Below are 22,092 nucleotides of genomic sequence, written 5' to 3'. Positions count from 1 at the left end.
TATATTTTTTCTGTTTTGTTCCTTTTTCAGTGCCCTAACTATTAGTTATTGGGTTATTTTTGTAGATAAATTATTTCGCACTCTATCTCCGTACTCTGAATTCTTTAAGCCATCTGACTACCGATCTTCCTAAAAAAAGAAAGGATAAAGACGGACCGCATAGGTCCAAGGCTGCCGACAATGCTACCGTTTAGCTAGTCGCCAATCTGCCAGTACTCAGTGAGCTGCTTTCGCAGCCCCTGATGCCCGCTTCTGCAGATTCTTAGGCCTCTGTTGAGACTCCTTCAAAGTCCGGTACTCTGCTAGATGCTTTTTCGACTGTGAAACCTGCGGGTATCTCTACCTTGGATGGGTCCAGAGCCGCTGTGCATGCACCGGCTTTTGAGGGTGTTTTCAGGCCTTCCGATCTTCGTATTAAACAGATTACTTCCTTTCAAACCAAAAATACCAAATTTCTCAAGCCTAAAGCTCGCAATATGCCTAGGAAGCAGACCAAAGTTCTTTCTAAGGCCCACATGCCACAAAAACAAATGATTAGAATGGCTGAGGACCTCTTTACTTTATTTAGGGGAAGTCTGCCTTTTCCCTCAAAAAGTCCCAGGACTGACTTTCTGTCCGATCAGGAATCTGATTACTCTGATCCTTCTGATTTCTAGGACATGTCTGTCTACCTATGAAGATTTTGATGTAGTGGATTCCATTCTCTCTGCTTCCCCACTGGAAGATTTTTCCTTTGAAACCCTGCACACCCTTAGAACATTTCCACTGGGAGAGCCAGGACTTCTCCCAGTCCAAAAAGACACTCTGGGAATTTTTAAGCTTGCCTCATCCCAGACCTGTAGCTATCCCTCCTGTTTTGGAAATTGTAGATGTATTCTTGGAACCCTGCCTTACCCCCTGATACCTTGCCTCCAGCTCCCAGGAAACCTGACCGGTACTATAGAGTGCCTGACTCCATAAATTCCATTTTAGGAATCCTTCTGCAGATCCAGAGACCATTTCCCAGGGACCTAAAGGCATTAAGGCCACAACTGCCAAAATTCCTACCCTTTCTAACAGGGATCCCAGGGCATTACAGATGGGGGGGGGGAAGGTATACACCTCTGCTTTGCTTGCCAGTAGGGCTTTAAATTGCCAGTTTCATATGTTAAATTATCAGCAGCATATTATGGAGCTAATTAAACAAAAAATATTGTTGATTCCTGATTGTGCCAGAACACAAAGATTTGCAAGAGTTAATGCATTCTGCTAACCAAGTTGGTAAATGTACTTTGCAGTGTGGTTTTGATGCTTTAGAAACATCTTGCAGGGCTGCTGTCACTGGCTCTGTTCTTAGAAGACCTGCTTGGTTTAAGGAACAAAATTTGCCAGATCATGTCAAAGCAAATTTACTGGATGCACCATTAAATCAAGAGCATCTTTTTGGTAATAAAGCATTAGAAGTCCTCAAAAGAATGGAAGAGAAAGCTAAATCTATGCAAATAGTTAAGGATTTCTTGCACGTACAGCCATCTAGATTCAGTAGGCATTGGCCTTCAAAAAACTTGTCTTTTCCAGTCCCTTCTAGTCTTTCTCATTCCAAACCCAGAGGTAGCAGACCACCAAGACTTCAGTCTCAGGCTGTGCACAGATCCAAGCAATGGAGTGCTCCCATGTCCAGAACAGGGGGTAGTAAGCCCCCATCCTTTGGTAAAAATGCACAATGACTTATCCTTAACTTTTCCAAGCCTTGCCCAAGTACTTGCACCTTTAGGAGGAAAACTTGCACTGCATGCCAAAAATTGGCAATACATTACCCAAGACAAATGGGTCTTAAACATTGTTTCCCAGGGATACAGATTCCATTTCCACTCACTCCAATCCATAAGCAGATGGCCAGACCTCTCACCAAACCAGTGGGCAGAGGCTCAAAAACAAGTACTTTCTCTTCTCAGTATCAAGGTTATTCAACGTGTCCCAGAAGAGCAAAGGAGACAAGGTTTTTACTCCAGAGTGTTTCTGGTCCCCAGAAAGACTCTTGGCGTCCTATCCTGGATCTGTCTATTCTCAATACCTTTTTGATGTTTTCAAAATTCAAAATGTTAACTCTCTAACAGCTGCTTCCTATGCTAGCCAAGGACTCCTGGCTAGCAACCCTAGATTTAAAAGAAACTTATCTGCACATCCTCATAAAGGAATCTTACAGGAAATACCTACGCTTCAGAGCAGGCTCTATATACGACCAGTTCTCTGCACTTCCTTTTGGTTTATCTGTTGTGCCCAGGGTATTCACAAAGTGCCTAGCTGCAGCCATTGCATATTGCAGGCAGAGAGGAATTCAAATTTACCCATACTTGGAGGTGATTGCCTGATTCAGCAATTGCTACTTCAGCACCTGGCATTTGTAGAGAGACTTCCCACTTCACTGGGTACACCATCAATGAAAAGAAATCACAACTGGTACCCAGCCAACAAATTGTATTCCTGGGAGCAAGCTTGAACACAACTTCCCAGGTGGTATTCTTCGCTCCAGAGAAACAAATTGATTTGCCAAACTATTTCAATCTACTGGCCACCAAAACCTGGCTATCTGCAAGAAAAATATTGCAAGCCCTAGGGTTCATGGCCTCTTGCATTCTGTTAATTGCATATGCAAGACTGCATATGAGTAAACTTCAATGGTACCTAAAAAGTCTCTGGTGTCAACATTCTCAGGACCTGGAAGCAATCATTCCTTGAATAAGGACAGAGTTCAATTGGTGGGCAGAGGCCTGCAACCCCAACAAGGGACTCCCTTTCATTCTATATCCTGCCACCCTAACAAGAGACTCAGGCTATGCATGGGGGCTCGCATGGCAGGGCATTACATTCAGGGCAAGTGGAACCCAAAGCAAATGCACCTGCATATCAGTCAAAAAGAAATGTTAGCTGTGCAGAATGCTCCAACAGCCTTCAAGGGCCTTGTTCTTCCAGGACAACTATTGGTAAAGACAGAACACCACAGTTATGTGGTACATAAACAAGCAGGGAGGAACCCATTTCTACCCACTCTGCAGACTAGCCATGGCTCTGTGAAACACAGCCTTGAGCAACTGAGTACAATTACAAGCTCAATTCCTGGCAGACGACTTAAAGCAAAAATCTCATTGATCCACATGAGTGGAAACTGGAACCCAAAATATTCTAACTTTTGAGGAAGAGGTAGGGGACACCAGAGGTGGACCTTTTTGCTTTCCTCAGAACTATCAATTGAGCATATTTTGCACCAGAACTCTCCACAGCCAAGCTTGGTAAGTGGATGCCCTGTCCATCTGGGCAAGCTTCTCAGTCTGCCTTTTCCCCTCAGCCACTCCTCTCGAAGGTTCTACTGAAAATCAAACGGGACAAGCCAAGGACAATCCTGATTGTGCAAGACTGGCTACGCCAGCACTGGTACCATCTTTTGCGCAGTATGACAGTGCTACAACCATGGCACCTGCCTCAGACTCCTTCCCTGCTGTCCCAGCAGACGGGTCAGATTCTGCACCCTTAGCTACAGTCCCTGAACCTTGCAGCCTGGCTAATCCCCTGAATTCAACACCAGCAAATCTCAGTAAGCAGGTGCTGGATGTCATTCTTGATGCAAAGAGGCCTAGTACGAGAAAATCCTATTCGGAAAAATGGAAAAGATACTGTTCCTGGAGCCATTCTTGGGGAATGGGCTAAACTGTGCCCAGCTTACTTCGTATACTAGATTACTTAACAGAAATGCTCCACAAAGGCCTATCCTTCTCTTCAGTTAAGATCCATGCCTCTGCCATCTCAGCTCATTATAATACCGAGCCACCCGTCTTTTCACCTACTGGTAAATCAGTTCTTGAGAGGAGCCAAAAATTTAAGACCCCCCAGAAGAGCTCTCACTCCAACCTGGGACCTTAATTTTGTATTCGAAAAGCTCACACTTCTGCCCTTTGAACCTGCGGCCACAGCAGAGTTAAAATTCTTCTCATGGAAAACAGCTTTACTTCTAGCCATCACTTCAGCAAGAAGAGTGTCTGAATTTCAGGCCCTTATGGCAGTGGGAACCCTTCATTATCTTCCATGCAGACAGGGTTTCCTTCAGGGCTAACTCATTTTTTATGCCCAAGGTGGTGTCTAGTGTGGCTCTAAACCAAGCCATTAATTTGCCATCCTTTTTTCCTAATCCTCAGAATAAAGGGGAAAGGACCCTGCATTCCCTGGACGTGCACATGCAGCTTAGGTTCTATCTGGACAGGACTAAGCCTCTCAGAAAATCTGACCAGCTGCTAGTCAGCTTTGCTGCAGGGGCAGATGTCAAGGCCATTTCTAAATGGATAGCACACTGTATCCATTTCTGCTAGAAGCACCATGGAAATCCTACCCCACAGGAGATCAGAACTCATTCCACTAGGGTTACATCTACCTCTACAGCATTTCTCAGGGTAGTCCCTACAAGGGACATCCTAGAAGATGCAACGTGAAGCTCTGTGTACACTTTCACCAAACACTACCACTTGCCTATATTTTCTAAATCCAGAGCTGGATTTGGCACAGCAGTCTTACAGGGCCTGATTGCCAGCCCTATTGCTTCATAACTACCTCCACCCTTCCTTAACTTTGGGATTCAACCCAAATGTGATGACTGCAAAAGTGAAACACAAAGAACATAGTACAGTTGTGTACACTTACCGTAAATGTAGATGTTAGAGTGTATTCACTGTTGCAGTCCTGGTTACCCTCCCTCCAGCTCCCTGACTTCTCTTGATTTCTATCCTATCTTTTGTCTGGCATATCTTATATCATTGGTATTTTTTTTTTTTTTTTTTTTTGCTGGGATTATTATATACCATGTAATTGCTTCCCATTTTGGGGGCACCTGACATCTGGGGCAAGAAAATCTGATATAATGGTGTCTGCTGCATGTTTTATACCTTTGACAACCTGACGTCATGGAAGAAGTGATAGCATCCGACGCAGAAATCCCAAGACTCTGGTATTCAGGCCGGCTGAGGGCTACTTGCAGGCAGATAACCCAAATGTTATGACTGCAACAGTGAATACACTCTATCTACATTTATGGTAAGTGTACACAACTGTACTTTCTCCCTTCTTATGGAATTGGCTAAGGACAATTACAAGCTTCCTTGTAGATGGGATTTACTCTTGCTAGTTAAGAGGCGTGTGATGCACGCCAAACTCAAGTCAACTAGTGAGACGATTCAGTTTTAATGTCCTTTGGGTATCTTTCATAAGGATATGTAGCAGATACTAAAGGAGGCAAAGCCTACTACTATAAAATCTTGTATTTTGGCAGATTGGAAAGATTTTTCTAGTTGGTACATAAACATTAATCTGGGTCCTAATAGGATTATGTACCACTCTTTTTTTATTTGTGAGAGTAACTATCCTCGGTCTGCCTTATTCTTGTATAAAGGTTCATCTAGCAGCTATTTCAGCATGTTTACCTATGGATTCTCCCTTTTCTGATTTGCTGTTTTGGGTAGAACCTTTTCTGCTGGGGGGTTTGCATCAGAAGCCGCCTGGAAAGCCACTGGCTTCTCCTTAGGATCTAAACTTTGTGCTGGAAAATTTAACTTAGTCTCCCTTTGAACCAGCTTATCAGGCTGATATAATTGTCTCATGGAATAAAGTATTTTTGTCCTGATCTCTGCATGAAAAGTGTCAGAGTTGCAAGACCTTATGGTGGGTGAACCCTATCTGGTATTCCATAAAGATAGTCACATTAAGAATAAATCCGTTTTTTATGGACAAAATTGTCATAGTTGGCTTTGCATCAAGCCATCCATCTCAGTATTCTGTCCATATTCACAGAACAATGCGAGTATTCTGCATACCCTGGACATGCGTAGGAAAATCTGATACTATCTAGACAGAATTATAAATTTTAGAAATGTAGATCAGTTTTTTTTATGATGGGCAGAGAAAGGACAACTTGTGTCAAGAGTATTTTGAGATGGCTGTCCTCTGCTGTTGCATTTTGTTCACACTGCAGCAAATCTGTTCCCAGGGAGTATCAAGGCACATTTTACTAGTGCCTTAGCTTCTACAGCATACTCAAAAGCATTCGAGATAGCAGCACAGTCCTGTATACATACTTTTACAAAGCATTACAAACTGGTTTCTGTTTCCAGGATTAGCTTTGCTAGAACCATTCTCTAGAGGCTCCTGCATGCTAGTTTCTACATTCCAGGTTTGTTATGCTTTGTTAATCAGCCCATATAGCCAAAGTCTACTGCAGCAGTAAGAGTGATGAACATAGTATAGTAGGTTGAACTTACCGCAGCAGCAGATATTTGATTTCCTCACTGCTGCACTAAACACTCAACCTCCATCCCCTTACTTATCTATATAGTTAGTTGAGCTATAAAGTTATTTGTAATTGTTTATATTTTAGAGGTCCAGTATAAGTAAGCTCTTCTCTCTGTATGGCCAAGAAAGTATTGACATCTGAATACTTAGGCCACCACCTTGGATGGAAAACAGTAAGCCAGTGTGTGTGGGAGGGAACTAGAGCTTTGTGAAGCAGGCCGATTGATGTGTCCTGTCTAAGACACAACACATATAGTATTACAGCAGTGAGGGATTCAAACATCTACAGCTGTGTAAGTGCAATAGCGACTTTAATTTGCTATTAAATGTTTTAATTAGTTTTTACAGTTGTGAAACTTGCAGTATCTGATTTCATATAAAGCCAGGTTTTGCATAGTTGTGCACACAAGTGGCAGAGAGAATTTCCCTTTGGGGAGGGGAAAGCATTGACTGCTTGTCAAAACTCATCCTATCTAAACATTGTTACATTACCTTCTGCTGTGATTTCTATGGGAAAGCTGCCCTTTTAAGATAGACTGTTAATGTTGATGCTTCTATAGAGATGTAATCTTTTTCAGAAATGTTCCTGGTTACAATATCCGTAGATTAGCAAATTGGACTATTATCCATACGTTTGCACAGAATTTAATTTATTGCTGAGAATGGACTGGAACACTATTTTCAGCCACAAACATGTTAAAGATAAAACGATAAGTAGTGAAAAACAGCTTAAATACATACAATGCATTTACAGTGTAGAAGAATGGATAGTCTGTAATGTTGAGTATATGCATTGTACAGAAATGCATACTTACATTAAGCACATTAGCCATAATGCACAAGTGCTGAGAGAGGATGTAAGTAATGGAAGTTAATTATTCCAGTAGAACATGTGGTCAAACAAAGTGCAGTTGAGATTTTCTGATTCTTGCATTAAAGATGATGTTGCTGATACTTGAGAGTAAAAGTGTGTAGGGGTAGGATTAGACAGTAATTTTAATCAGAATTAGAGTAAGATGGCATAGATCCTAAAGTAACCACCTAAATTTTAAGTTTCTCGTGTAGCAAGTGAAAAAAAAACAAAAAAAAACTAAGCCTGTTTTCCTATCTTTCCTGTAACTAGTGTTCCAGATACAGATTTGCTGTATCCAGGACTGTTTGTAAGCTTCTGAGCCCCCCAAGCCTTTGTGTTGGAGGTAAGCCTTCCAGCTTATCAGTGGGAGAGGTAAGCATTAGGTAACCTGTCTACCACATAGGGAGTGGTTGTGGCCCAGAATTTGTAGTTATTGGCCATTTGGGCAATCTTCCATCTCTCTCAACTTTCTGATTTGGAAGCCTGCATTTGCACTTTTCTGTCCTGTAACTAGTCTAGTGCCAGATACAGATTCTTAGTTTTAGCACTTTAATTTGCTTATTCATACTCGGCACTTTTTCAGAACTTTTAAGCACTAAATAAGCTACTAATTACTATAGCACTCAATCTTCCTCATTACCTAGAGGAAAACAGTTTTTGTACTTATTTTTCTCACTGGCGTTGAGAAAAACAACTCTTGTACTCACTTTCCTCCCTTATCTAGAGGAAAATAGTTTATTATTCAGGCATGTCCAAGGGTCAGCTCCCAGTGTTCTCCCCTGTCTATCTGATGAATCCGGGCATCTTGAGGCAATGTAGAAATTGCCTCATGTACACAGACAACCCTCTCCTGCTACCACCCAACACTACAACCTGTGAGAGATGCACTTATCTAGCCAAACTGGAGGTAAAGCGCTCTCCAATCCAGACTGAACCTGACAGTCATGAGGAGAAGGTAAACATTTGCACCACACCACACTCATCACATAGTCTCACTACGTCTACACCACCAAAATCCACACACACAAACTCAAAAACATTCGCGGAGGCTCTCAATAATAATCTGCCTAAGCAACAGAGACCTCCAAAGCAGAAACACAAGCAACCTCCATTCCCCAACACAACCCAAATGACACACAGCCCACAGACGCTGTGTGCCACTCAAACACAGCCAATAAGGCAAAACAACATACCCAACACACTAGTCATAGGTGACTCTAGTCAGGCACACTGATGTCCCACTCACCAGGCTAAACAAGGAGAAGGTTACTGTCAGCTGCCTGTCCGGTGCCAGGATCCGCCACATAACCCACGCACTCAGGTCACTCCACAACAAGTACAAAGATGACTGTCATTGTCAATGTTGGTGTGAATGACCTGAGACGTACCTCCCTGGACTACATGAAAAGAGACATGGAAGAGCTCTGCGATCTTGTAGCCTAGTCAGGTATGACCCTAGCCCCGAGTAGCATTCTGCCATCGCCCAGAATGATACAGCAGTACAAGGACAAAAATGATTGACTTCAACAATTGGCTAAGCTTCTGGTGTCATTCTAAGGGGATCCAGTATCTGTCTGCTTGGGATGACCTGGTCGACAGACCACGATGCTTTGCCACAGATGGCCTGCACCTGTTGCCCCTGGGATTCCGGATACTGGCTAAGGCTCTTGCTGCCCCAATAGTGCTTTTTTTAGGCAGGGTTCAAGTAACAAACTCACCACCATAACAGGAACAGGCAAGCAAAAGCTGAGGGTAATGGTACTCAATGCTAGAAGTCTAAATTTCAAAATGCACTCACTCGAGGCACTCCTTAAAATGGAGAACATCGATATCTGTGCAGTGACTGAGACCTGGTTCAAGGCTCCAGAGAGCACCCCTGCACTACCAGGCTATAACTCGTACCACACTTTTCGGCCATGTAACCTGGACCGAAACACCAAAGGTGGGGGTGCATCCATATTCATTATGGATATCCACACCTCCAGGCTAGTTGCTCAGCATAATGCATACGAGGTTATCCAAGTGCAGCTAACTCTTGGCAAAACTGCAATCCAAATTGTAGCTTGCTACAGATACCCCACCATGCCCCAGGATTCCCACTCCTCTTTTCTTGATGTACTGGAAAATATTAGGGTTCAACCAAACACCCTAATAATGGGCGACTTCAACTACCCCACCATTAACTGGGAAAACTACTCGTGTACAAACTCCTTAGCGCAACGCTTTCTGGAATTCATAAACTCCAATGCCCTAGATCAACTTATCCACACCCCCACCAGGGGCAACAATATCCTAGACCTAGTCATTAACAACATGAGTGACCGGTGTTCCTCACCTGAAGTCCACTCCTCGTTGGTCCGATCTGACCATAAGCTAATCACCCTTGATATCCACATCCCACCCCCACCCCACCCCCCATTAAGGAAACCACAGTAAAAAATTTCTCCAAAGCCAACTTCGTGCTTAAGACAGAAGTAGTGAACTTCATGACACCCATGCAGATGGACAATACAGTTACAACTGCTGTATCCTACACAAATGCACTCTGTAAGCACTTACATGAGTGCATGGATCGTGCTATCCCAAACAGAACCAAGACGCTACCCTCCAAAAAAAGGAAGCCAATCTGGTGGTCTCTTTCCATAAACAAACTGTACAACATAAGGAAGAAACTGTTGCAAAAGAGAGTAAAGTCCAATGAGTGGAGGAGCTCCCTGGTCAGCCTCAGTAAGAAGCTGAGATCCCTTATAAGATCCTCCATAGCTAGCTACGAAAATAAAATCACCACTAATTCCAAGGACAACCATAAAGCATTCTATAGCTATGTCAAGAATCTCAATGGCAACACCCAGATCTGCTCTGAGTTACAGCACAAAGGCAGGAAAATTACAGAACCAACTGATATTGCCAACATCCTGGCAGGTTCAGTGCTAACTTTACCCCCCCCCCCCCAAAGGGCCCATATCTATACAGGAAGAATGCAGTCCCTGTAATCACAACTACACAGGTGAAAGCTGCACTCTCTCTAAAGCCAAAAACACAGCATCCATAGGACCGGACAGCATCCCAGGCTGTGTTTTACACGAACTTCAGAATGAACTGGCTCCCCACTTAAGCACCATGTTCAATAATAGCCTCGCATCAAGCTTTGTGCCCACTGAATGGCGCACTGCAACAGTTATCCCACTCCACAAAGGGGGAGCCACCACTGATCCCGGGAACTATAGACCTATTAGCCTGACAAGCCTGGTCTGCAAAGCCTTGGAATGTATCATCATGGAACTCCGACATTGGTAACCTCCAAACTCGATCCCACCCAGTTCGGTTTTGTGAAAGGCAGATCATGCCTCCTGAACCTGATCGACTTCTTTGAGGCAGTCACCAAAGCCGTAGATGAGGGCAAGGTGGTTCACACAGCCTATCTTGACCTCACCAAGGCTTTCGACACCATCCCCTATTCTGAAATTATAGCTAAACTCGATAAACTAGGCATAAATCCCTACGTCACAAGATGGGTTGCCAACTGGCTCACTGACAGAACCCACACTGCAAAAGTTGCAGACTCCAAATCTGACGTCAGACCAGTGACAAGTGGAGTACCACAGGGTTCCGTCCTGGGACCGCTCCTGTTTGATGTCTACTTCTCAAGTACAGGCTAATACAGAAGGCCCTCTGGCTAACTAAGTTCGCAGATGACTGCAAACTAGGAGCCATAGTCAAGTCCCCAAATGATGTGAGCATCCTACAGAAGGGCCTCTCTGAGACAGATGCCTGGTGTCAGAGCCATGGCCTCAAGCTCAATGCCAAAAAGTGCAGTGTCATCCCCTTGGGTAAAAACTCTGTACCCATGAACTACCACATAGGCAGCAATCTATTTAACACAGAATGCGTGATAAGAGACCTTGGGACCCAGGTGGACAGTAGTCTCTCCTTTGATAGTCACATCGCCACAGTAGTCAGGAAGTCCTAAGTGGCACACCTAATCATAAAAGGGTTCTCATCCAGGAAAAGAGGTCATCGTTCCCCTCTACTAGACACTCATTAGACCCACTATAGAGTACAACACCCCTTTTGGAATGTACCTCACAAGACATCTGCAGCAGCTGGAAAGGCCACAGAAGTACCTCAGAGGATTACTGGACTCAAACAAATGCCCTACACTGACCGCCTCAAAAAACTCCAGCTTTACTCCGTAGCATATTGCCTACTCGGAGGTGATCTCTGCCTAACATATAAAGCTATGTCAAACCCAGAGCTGTTGGACATGCTACACCTAAAGAAATCCCTCTGAGCTACACTCTCTAGGGACCTAAACCTTGTCACCACAATGAACAGGACATGCTGGAGGGATAGATTCCTATCCCAGAGACTTCCCATACTCTGTAACAGGCTACCCATCTATGTCAAGCAAAGTTCTTCATTAGCACTCTTCAAGAAAAATCTTTGAGTGGATGGGAAATAGGAAATACACCCTGGGGATCACTTCTGTGTCTCTGCTCGACCGTGGCACAGCAAAATAACTTTCTTGGGTGGCGTAAGCCAGGGAACCTTGTTGGCTAGGCTTACGTAGGCCCTTGGGCTGATAGCCTAGTACCTACCTATGAACCTAAGTGAATTCTTAACTTAGAGACTTTGAATTAAATGAAAGATGAGAACTGCTTGGATCTCCTTGTTTGCCCAGTATGTGACTTCCCACTTTGAGTGCTCAGTAAAAGTAACACAGAACTCCTAACTGCACCTTCTATTCTCTCTAATATAGTTTTTTTTTGGGGGGGACTAGATCTCCTCTAACCACCTGCAATATGTTATGCAAGGGCATGGCAGGAGTTAAGGAAGGCGTCGGCCCCAACTTTAACAATAGTCTAGTCTAGAAAATTCTAGTTTACATATTGTAGAAAGGAGACAGAGTAGTAGTTTAAAAAAACGTTGCCCATCTTTGCTTCAATTCACATAAAGTATGTGATGTTGGGTGGTTGCCGGAAGTTACGAATGCCTGCTGTCTTATTGCTACCATGTGGCTAAACAGCAAATCATGCTAAACTGACAGCAGTAATTATTTTAAATAGTTTCCATGAGTTTAATTCCCTTGCATTTTTTGATCATGCTGTCTCCTTAAGGTTTTTCCCATCACTCATTTTAAGCCGTCTGCGTGTCTTAGTGTATGTATTTTATCACTTCTTTATGCTGGTGTGTTTTGCATCAGAACTGGAGAAAGTCCTAGTTGGGGTACTGGTTGGAGATTCTGGCTAACCCATCCTAGTGTCTTCTAGTGCTGGTCTTTCATATTGCCTACTCGAGAACAACTTTAGTAACTGCTCCCTCCATGACCCAATGTTGAGGCTAAGATAAGAATCCAGGAACTGTGCATATTTTACAGGTGTCTACAGTGTGGAGTGTGATCCACGAGCAGGTTGGAGAACCATGGTAAGTCTTAGGTTGACTTGATTCTCAGAAGTGGTATAATTTCAGTAAAATGCAATTTGTTTATTGATTGAGATTTGTTAACTGGGTTGTTCCAGCTGGGCCAGGGGCCACAGCATACACCATCTGAAGACTTGGTGTGAACCTGTCAGACTGTGGTAACTGGAGTGTTGTATTGAATGCTCAAACACTTCTATGCCAGATTTAAATTGCTTCATAAAATCAAGGGATGCATATACTGTCAAGTACATTGATGAGGTGAGAAATATTTGAAATGTTTAGCAGTGGCAGTATAGCCTTTCTTGTATACTGGGGTCTTGCCATTTTCAGCGGCTACATTTAAGGAGATGACTTTGTAATATCCTGTCTGTATCCTGTATTGTCAAAATGGTTTCAGTTGTTTTCCTTTTCATTTCAGCCCTGATCAGGCAAGGTTATGTGAAATAGAAGACCAGGCCAAAGCTTCAAAGAAGGGCATGTGGGCAGATGGAACAGGTTCCCACACTATTCGAGATATTAAGTACACCATTGAGAATCCTCGACATTTTGTAGACTCCATGCACCAGAAACCCGTAAATGGTGAGTCAGAGTGACATGTATGCTTAATGGAGCATTGCATTTTTTTGAATGGGCAATATGCTGAACTGTGCCCCCCCCCCCACCCCCACCCCAGTAGACTTGAGAAAATACGTTTTGAAATAGTAATGGAAAGTAATTAAATTGTTGCACAGAGTACCATTGTCTATCTGGGGTCTTAAATTCAGTTTAGTAACTGAGCTGAGGTAGCAAGAATTATAAAATCACCACATTATTTTTTCTTAAGTAGCAAACCTAAGACTTAATGTCTTTACTGAGTTGTCATTTTTATTTTCTATTTTCATAAATTTCATAAACATGTACCGCGTTTTTGGGTGTGTGTAAAGGGTGTGTATATAGTAGCAGCCATCAGATCAGTGAAACGTTAATATTAACATTGACAAGCTTCTGCAAAATGCTCTGAGGTTATTCCTCAAATCATGCAAGTTGTGTTTTTTCAGAAGAGAACACCCCCCCCCCCCCAGTAACTCCCACACACCCTAGTTGTATATTCCAACTCTGAGATTGCACAGTCGTGGGAAACTGCATATTCCCCAACCCCTGGGGACTGCACTCTCACACAGCTGTTGACCCTCGCCTACTTTTACATTATCCATAAATATAACCTATGAGTTGTGCGTTAAGAAAGATGTATGCTTTGGGACTTTCCATTGTTTTTTTCCTCTACTGTTCTAAATAGTAGAATAATCAGAATGGTAATCTAATTATCCTAAATTCTGGTCATTCCCAAGGCACTTCATTTTGTCTCTGTTGTATTTGGATATGAACTATTGCATACAGAGCAGTACTCTGGTGCAACAATTGTTAATAAATAGCAATGCATCATTTTTTTCCATTAAACTGACTTTGTAATTCTGCTATTTTTGTGTTCCTTAATAAAGCACTTTTTCATAGTGTGGCTATTTGATTTGCAGAGTAATGATGGCCATGAGGGCATGTATGCCACAGGTAGAGGTAGGGTTGCGTTATTAAAGGTTTGGAGGATAGAACATAAACATTTGCCTGATGGACAAAAGAGGCAAAAAAATTGGATGCTGGAGTTCCTATCTAGATATCCCAATAAAACAGTGGCAGTATGTGAGGAGAGTGTCTAATAACTTGAGAATCAGTGGTGCTCTTACTTCTAGGAGCCTTTTATAGGGGGTAACACTTGCGATTTCTTCTCTAAATCGTCTCTGATGTATGTATGTATATGTGTATGTATATATATATATATATATATATATATATATATATATATATATATATAATTTTTTTTTTTTTTGTTCCATGCTGTGGCATCTTGCATCTAATGTAAAAGTGCAAATAAGCCCATGATCTTCTGCTGTTTCTTGCTGGTCATAAAGTTTACCAAAGTTGTGAAAGTTCATATCCTACCATGCCTTTCATTGCTGAAAATACCAAAGGCCCTGGTAATGTTGCAGCAGTAAAAGAAAAAAACGGCACCAAAAAATAGTCCAAACAATTCTTTAATATGCAAAACGTGACTGGTAAGCGCTTTTGTTAGAGTTGAACTTTTGGAATTTATTTTAGGTGCTTATTTCTTTTATATCCATTTTTATTTGTGGTTTATTTTGAAGTCTTTGGTTATACAATGTTGCAGTAGTCCCAAGATGACTTGGCAGGACCGAGATGTATGCAAAAGTGACGGAAATGTAAGTTCAAAGCAAGTACCAGGACGTGCGAGAAACTTGAGGGTCTTTCCTACAGCATATAGAAGAGATAAAACTAGAGGGTAACCAGCTCATTTTTAGCAGGTTGGTCCCTTCTGTGATCCTAGGCAGGAGCTAAAGAAAATTAAAATGAGAGTGTAGATGGCCAGGCATCCTCTTAAGTCTCTTACTCAGTTTTCTTTTGGTTTCTCCGCTTTCTTAGCTGGCTATGATCTCTACTTAGTCAGTGTTGCATTGATCTCATTCAGCAATCAGTTGCTGACCGAAAAAATGGAAGAAGCAGTCTGTCAGACGCTGAGGAATGCAGTCTTATGAATGCATATTTTCTGTTTAGAGTATATGTTTGTGGGGCTCTTGAAATCACTCAGTGTGCCTTTCTACTGCATGCGAGACCAAGAAGCTTTCTCCTTTTATCCCCCCCCCCCCCAGACAAAACTGCAACTTGTCTTGTTCTGCCATGCCACCAGGCCTATAGTCAGTTCTACATCAGACCTGCATTTACTGTTGACATCTGATGTGACATGGCTGAATTTGAGTGCACCATTTAAAGAATTTCATCTTCTGATAGAGGTGACCCCTTGTGTGCCTTTGCAGTGTGTTTTTATGCATCCCTTTTGTGTTGGGTGTACTGTTGCCTGGTTTTCCACATGCGCCAGTCTGTTACTATACACCAGAAGTGTCCAGTGAGAGCTGGCTACTCTCTTGAGACCGAATGAGTATGAATTTATGTATGTATGAATCTGTGTTGTCTGGGAATGTCTTAACAGGGAACATTCTCTTTTCAGTGGAGTGCAAGGGAGAAAAGTGTTGGTTTATGTATAAAGCAAGCAGTTAGGCTTACACATGTATGTGTGCCAAATGCATTGTTAATGGGGCTATACAAATAAACTGAGAGCTACAAATGTAGTTTAGTTAATAGTTACTAATCAGTTGGTTCATTAGTAAGTAGATATTATGTGTACTTATAATTCAGATTTAGTTGGGGTAATTTTTATTTGCTTCCTAGCAAAAAATACTTTGGTTATACAATCAGAATTAAGAATATAATTGGGTAAAGCGCGCACAGAACATCATACAACTGTTATGGCACACCATGGTTTTATATCCATTGCTTGGTGAATTTTTCCTTTGCATGCTTAAATGTGCGACTGAGATGGACCCATAACCTCTCAACCTCTTAACCCAAAAATTCTGGAGAGAGACAAAAATAATAGGGAGGACAAAGGCCAAAAATCGGGAACAGTAAGAAAGTTGCTACAATAACAAGTTTTCCATTAACATGCATTTTCTGAAGGATGTAAAGTCAAAAGCTCATGTCATTACTTCATTTTCAGTCCTCAATGATTTACCAGAAAACCAGTTTTTTTTGAGGAACTCAACAAATGAGGTAAAAATCATGACTTTGTGAAATTCTGGACAGCTGAAGGGTATAGATGGAAGGCAAAGATTGTTCCAAAGCTTGCCCGCAGAAGTTGCCATGCATCATATCTGTTTGTGAATGTAGAGACTTGTATGAATAAGGTCAGGAAAGATTAAAGTTACTCGCTGAGGTTTTAACAGGTAGGATAGATACTGTTATTTCTTTATGCGACTTGTATATCAGTATAGCTTGTTAGGAGTATGAATCATTGGTTACCATATTTAGCTGTATTGCGGACATGCATAAAGTTAAGTTTAAACCAACTTAGTCTAAAAAGTGGAAGTTATTTTTCTGTGACATGCAGCAAATCTAGGCATTCTGGTGTGCTGTTTCAAACTGCTTTAGAGGGAATGTATTTAGTGAGCAGGTGGATTGGTTAGGGTGATGGGGAGCCAAGTACACTGCTGCAGTGGCTGAATATTATGGTCAGGTGATGCAATATTTAAGCCTTTAAAGATGTGCTAGTTTTTATATTTTGGTTCAAACAATTTGTGATGGCCAAACTTGTGCTGCTTATCCACAGTAACTTCTAGGAAATTAGTAGGCACTGCTAAATGTAACTTCTGAACAGTTCAAAGAGGAGAGAGCCTTCATATTTGCAGCAGTAAGTTGCAGTTTTGCAACCAAAAGCTGTGACTGAGTGAACTCAATCTATATTGTAGCTTAGTATTAATTAGAGATGGAGTATAGTGAAGTAAGTGGTTACAGCATCTCTGCACGTTTCAGTAATTTGGCATTTCCCCAGTGATGTCATCAATAAAAATTCTAAATTGGGGAAGTTATAACAGTTCAGATTTTGGTGGGGGAGGAATGCTTGTCCACTACAAGCAAGTTGAAAGATTCCATTTTACTGACTGGTGCCTTTCTCGACTACCTGCTGCTAAATAGTGACAAACTGCAGCTACGTAGAACATTTAGAGCCCTTGATAGGCCTAAAAACGTTGTCAACAACTGTATTGCTGTGTATTTGGGCATAGATGAAATTACCAGAATGCATTAAGGCTGCATCTGTTCTGGGCCACCTTGGAGATTGCTCCTAGTAATCAATTGTATTCAGTACTATTGCTTCAGACTATACAAAACTATATTGCTAGTGCAAGAAAGAGCCAAAGTTAGTGCAGGTGGACTTCCCTGCTATGCCAATGATATCCTAATGTCCAGGTGGGAAGGACAGACTGGCCAAGGGGGGTGGGTGAGAGAGCTAAGCTCTGGATGTCAAGAAGGGTGATGACTAGGTATTCTGTGGTACAAACCCCAAGAGGAGTTATTGCAGCAGCAAACGTTTACCATTATAAGTACCAGTCGCAATAATAAGTGCTGGGGGAAGGAGGTGAAAAAAAAGGACCTAGCAGTTAGACTGAGTCTATAACTTTCGCACTAATTCACGAAATGGCCAGATTCAATGAGACTAGCAGTTTTTATTCTCTGCCCATTTCTATGCTTCTTTGAAACTCAAAATTCAGAACTGCTTATGAAATTGTTCATTTGCATAATTTCAGTTAGAAATTTTTCACACTTTATGCACTTTGTTTTTCTCAGGGTTTAGTATTTAGAATATGTATGAAGACTGTAATCTGTTTAAATTTCAGATATTAAAATGTGTGTATTTTTTTGTAGCCATCATTGAGCATGTGCGAGATGGCAGCGTTGTACGAGCCTTACTACTTCCAGATTACTATCTTGTTACAGTCATGCTTTCAGGTGTCAAGGTAAGACATGTTTTTCTGATGCTTTTTTAGCAAGCTGTATAGCGTTTTCAGTTTAGTGCATCCACCATGTGGTGGTGTAGGTTGCGAGCTTCTGATTAGTCTAGTTCACCTCAACTTTGTAAGGTTTTTGACATATGTTATGGTGCAAATTAAGGTTAGAGAGAGACAGATACAGTCCCTGAGAAAAGAAACTTGCATGTGACCACCGTTTTAGGGGGTAGATCTCTGTACATAGTAACCTTTTTTTCCCCAGATGGTATTAGCTGCAGTAATCTGGGCTTAGTCCTGAGCTGCATTTATAGGCCTATGGACAATACCATTTGCTTCTTTGCTAGCAGGTTGAACCAGAGTATGTTTGCAATTGTTATAGGTTTTAGCAGTCTTGTTGCTTACACGCTCCTGTAGTATATGAAAATTCATTTATTACTTTTGCTAAGATTGGTGCCACTTTACACACAAGCTAGATGGCTGCATGATGAGGTGTTGGAGCATATCATGTTTATCAAAATGTTAAACTTTATTTCTGTGCTGTGTGCTAGTTTCATATACTTTAATTTCTCCGTGATTGAGAAAGTGAGGGTTTCCGCATTCTCTAGTGATGGAAAAACAAACTTTAGAATGGAATTTTTGTCAACTTAAACTAGATGCCACTAACGCACCATTATTAATGAAATTCATCTGTCACCAGCGAGTTGAAAAGACATGCTGATAAATTATCCGTTTATGTTCATATTTTTTGAAAATCATTTGATTATATTGTATTTTTATTCCATTTTATTTTATTTTATGCATTATTTGGGTTTCAGTTTTACTTGCCAATACTCTGTGCCCTTTAAGGCCCTTTAAAGTTATTTTACAAGGATTCCCAGCCTTTTTGACATGAAATGCCAATTGGAGCACTTTGGAGGTGTCACTTCCTGAATGTTTTTGACATTTTTTTCATTTAACAACGGTTCTGATGTCTACAGGTGTAGATAAAAGCGCTTCACCGTATTTGTGGATTGTTAGAAGTTTCATTGAATTTTGGAAGCTTTATTACTGGGGTTTGTGGTTCATTTTCTGTGTTCTCTGGTTCCAGGAACACGCTGCTTGTGTTTTTTATTTATTTGTTTTTTGTTTTAATGAGCATAATAGTTAAACAAGGTGACCCTAGGACCACTGCCTTTATCAGCAAAGTGTATTTTACAGTTTTCCATTTAGTATTTCTACGGTACTGTGTAGAGAACAGCAGGATTACCAAACAGCATGTTTGTCTTTTGTCTTTTCCCGGTTAGGTGTCGCCACAGCAGAACTCTGGTCTGCTAATGATTGGCAGTGGATTTTTACTGTGCCGAGTTGCCAGCCCGATGCCCAACCTTCAAAGAAGGGACACCCATTCATGCATGCCCTTACCTGCATGTCTGTAAACGTTACTCGACCGCAGGGAGGACATTCAGACTCCACACAATGTCATACAAAAGCATATGTATATAACACATGGTCATCACTATACTGTATGCAGTATACAGCAGGCACAAACATTATAGCTGGTTAATAAGCCGTTTGTGTTTTGGTATAATCAGCTGGCTAGCCAACTTTTCAAAGTTTCCCTAAAGGAAAATGAGTTTTCAGTTTTACAGTAGCTATTAAGTTTAATTTGGTAGCACCATGGAGTAGTGTTACTATTAAGTCAAAAGCCACAGCGAAACAGTCAATTTGCAGAGTACTACTTTGCTTTTGCCTATTGATCTGGCAAATTCTGGAGGCTACCGAAAAGTTCTGCTAATGGTAACATATGACAGTACTTTCTCTACTTCTGTTTGAGAACCATTTTTGTGTATACAGGTGCATTACTCCATTTTCTGTCTGTCTTCACTGTTTATACTTCTTGCTGAGTTGTGCATGGAGGCTATTTACATGGCATATACTTGTTTTTGTGAACACTAATGCTGATGTTCTTTGTGTTTCACTGTTGCAGTTATCACACTTGGGTTATCTGACTGCAGGTAGCCCTCAGTCGCCCCGAATACCAGAGTCTTGGGATTTCTGTGTCAGATGCTGTCGCCTCATCCATGACGTCAGGTCGTCAGGGGTATAAAACATGCAGCCGACGCCATTACGTTGGCTTTTCTTGCTGTGGGAGAGCCCGAAGCAGAAGCAGTTTGCAAGTGCCGGTCGGCAGTTACCTGAAATTTTCGTTTTTCGAGTTTCAAAACCCAAAGTCTTCTAAAGCCAAGTACCCCATTGGGGATCCTTTTTTCTTGCTCTAACCAACGTCAGAAAAAGTTAATTGTCTTGCCTGTGCAAAGCGAATACCTCACAGAGATTTTCATTTTTCCTGCATCACCTGTTTAGGCCCAGACCACGACGTCCCTCACGGTCTGTTTTGTGCCTTGTTCAACGCCTGACTATTCGTCGTCGGGCTATTTTTGTCTTTAAATTCTTTCGCTCTCATTCTCCGTATTCCGAAATGGCTTTGGTAAACCAGCCGACTACAGACCTTCCAAAAAAATGCAAAGATAAAGACAGAGACAAACCGCATAGGTCCAAAACTGCCGATGACGCTTCCGTTAAGCTAGTTGCCAGTCCGCCAGTACTCATTGAGGCGCTTTTGCAGCCCCTGTTACCTGCTTCAGATTCGCAGCCTCTACTGAGACACATTCGGAGTCTGGTATGCTGCAAGATGCTTCTTCAACAATGGAACCTGCGGATGTCTCTACCTTGGATGAATCTGGTGCTGCTGTGCAGTCACCAGCTACTGAGGGTGTACTCAGACCTTCTGATGCTCATATTAATCCGACTACTTCGTAAATGACTAAATCTACCGAATTTCTCAGGCCCAGAGTTCGCACTACGCCTAGGAAACCGACCAAAGCGCATTCTCAAGCTCCCATGCCACAGAAACAAATGCTTAGAATGGCTGAAGACCTTAATACTTTAATTGGGGAAGCCAGCCTTCCCCCTCTAAAAAAAACAATTGATTTTCCTTCAGTTTCTTCAGACCATGAGTCTGATGACTGACCCCTGTGATTACCAGGACATACCCTTATCTATCTATGAGGACTCTGATGCAGAAGAATCAATTCCCTCAGCCTCCCCCCCACCAGAGGACCTTTCTTTCTGTGAAACCTTGCATAACCTAAGAGCATTTCTGCTGGGAATGCCAGGACTACCCACAGTCCAAAAAGAGACTCAGGAAATTTTTAGACTTGCCTCAGCATAGTCCTCTAGCTATTCCCCCTGTCCTGGATGTTGTAGCTGATGTCTTCATGCAGTCCAGCCTTGCCCCTGATACTTTACCTGCTCTTAGAAAGCCTGACATGCTACAGAGTACCTGACTCTCTCAAATTTCTCTTTAAAAATCCCACTGCGGATCCAGAGACCATTTCCCAGGGACCTAAAGGTGTTAAGACTTCTACAGCCAAAAACCCTACCCCTTTGGACAGGGATTCTAGGGCTCTAGACAGATTGGGTAAGAAGGTATATACCTCTGGAACTCTTGCCATCAGGGCTTTATTTATTTATTTTATTTTACATTTGTTGACCAGGCTAGTCCAGCTGGATATATGTCCATTTTCAGTGGAGGCCCGGGGAGAAAAGCTCCACAAATTACAACAACATAAAAGGTCAAGACAAAGACAATAACAGTATAATTTGGTACGTAAGTTTTAACAATTATAGTACAAGCCTAAGATTATATATTTTATATTTCAGTAGGAAAAAGGAAAAATTTATCTAAGAATAGATGAATAAGACTAATACATTTGTATTAGAAATGGTGTAGTACAAATCTTTATAACATATTACAAAATTAGATACACCTAGTAATTTATGATAAGAGATACTAAGGTCTCACAAAAACCTAAGAAAGAAAAACACTAGAGATCAATAGATAGAGTATAGAAGAACAGCAAACAAGGATGGATTTCTAGTGTTATTTAACACATATGTTGTGATACTATATGAAGGTGTTTGATCATTCCACAGTATATACTTATTTACATGAGAAAAATCCTAAGCAAGCTTAACCTCACTAAAATTAGTGAGACAACACAAGATCATGATCATGGGAGGCTAGGAATTGTGGGAGTCTAGTTAATAGTTAGGTACTTAGTCTGGGTTAACACAGGG

At 41.7% G+C, this 22,092-nt stretch overlaps 1 protein-coding gene across 1 annotated transcript in view; it reads left to right on the top strand.

Moving 5' to 3' along the window:
- The window catches only part of SND1 (staphylococcal nuclease and tudor domain containing 1), a gene marked incomplete in the record, with an annotated part of 3,811,866 nt that overhangs the window by 138,710 nt on the left and 3,651,064 nt on the right, over positions 1–22,092 (top strand). The window contains 2 exon segments of the mRNA XM_044088623.1: positions 13,002–13,162; positions 17,891–17,982. Of these exon segments, the coding sequence (XP_043944558.1) occupies positions 13,002–13,162; positions 17,891–17,982 (253 nt within the window).

The sequence above is a fragment of the Protopterus annectens genome, chromosome 11.part0, assembly GCF_019279795.1.
Source record: "Protopterus annectens isolate FY-2018-M chromosome 11.part0, PAN1.0, whole genome shotgun sequence".
Lineage (NCBI taxonomy): Eukaryota > Metazoa > Chordata > Ceratodontiformes > Protopteridae > Protopterus > Protopterus annectens.
This window is presented reverse-complemented; position numbering and strand designations above follow the sequence as displayed.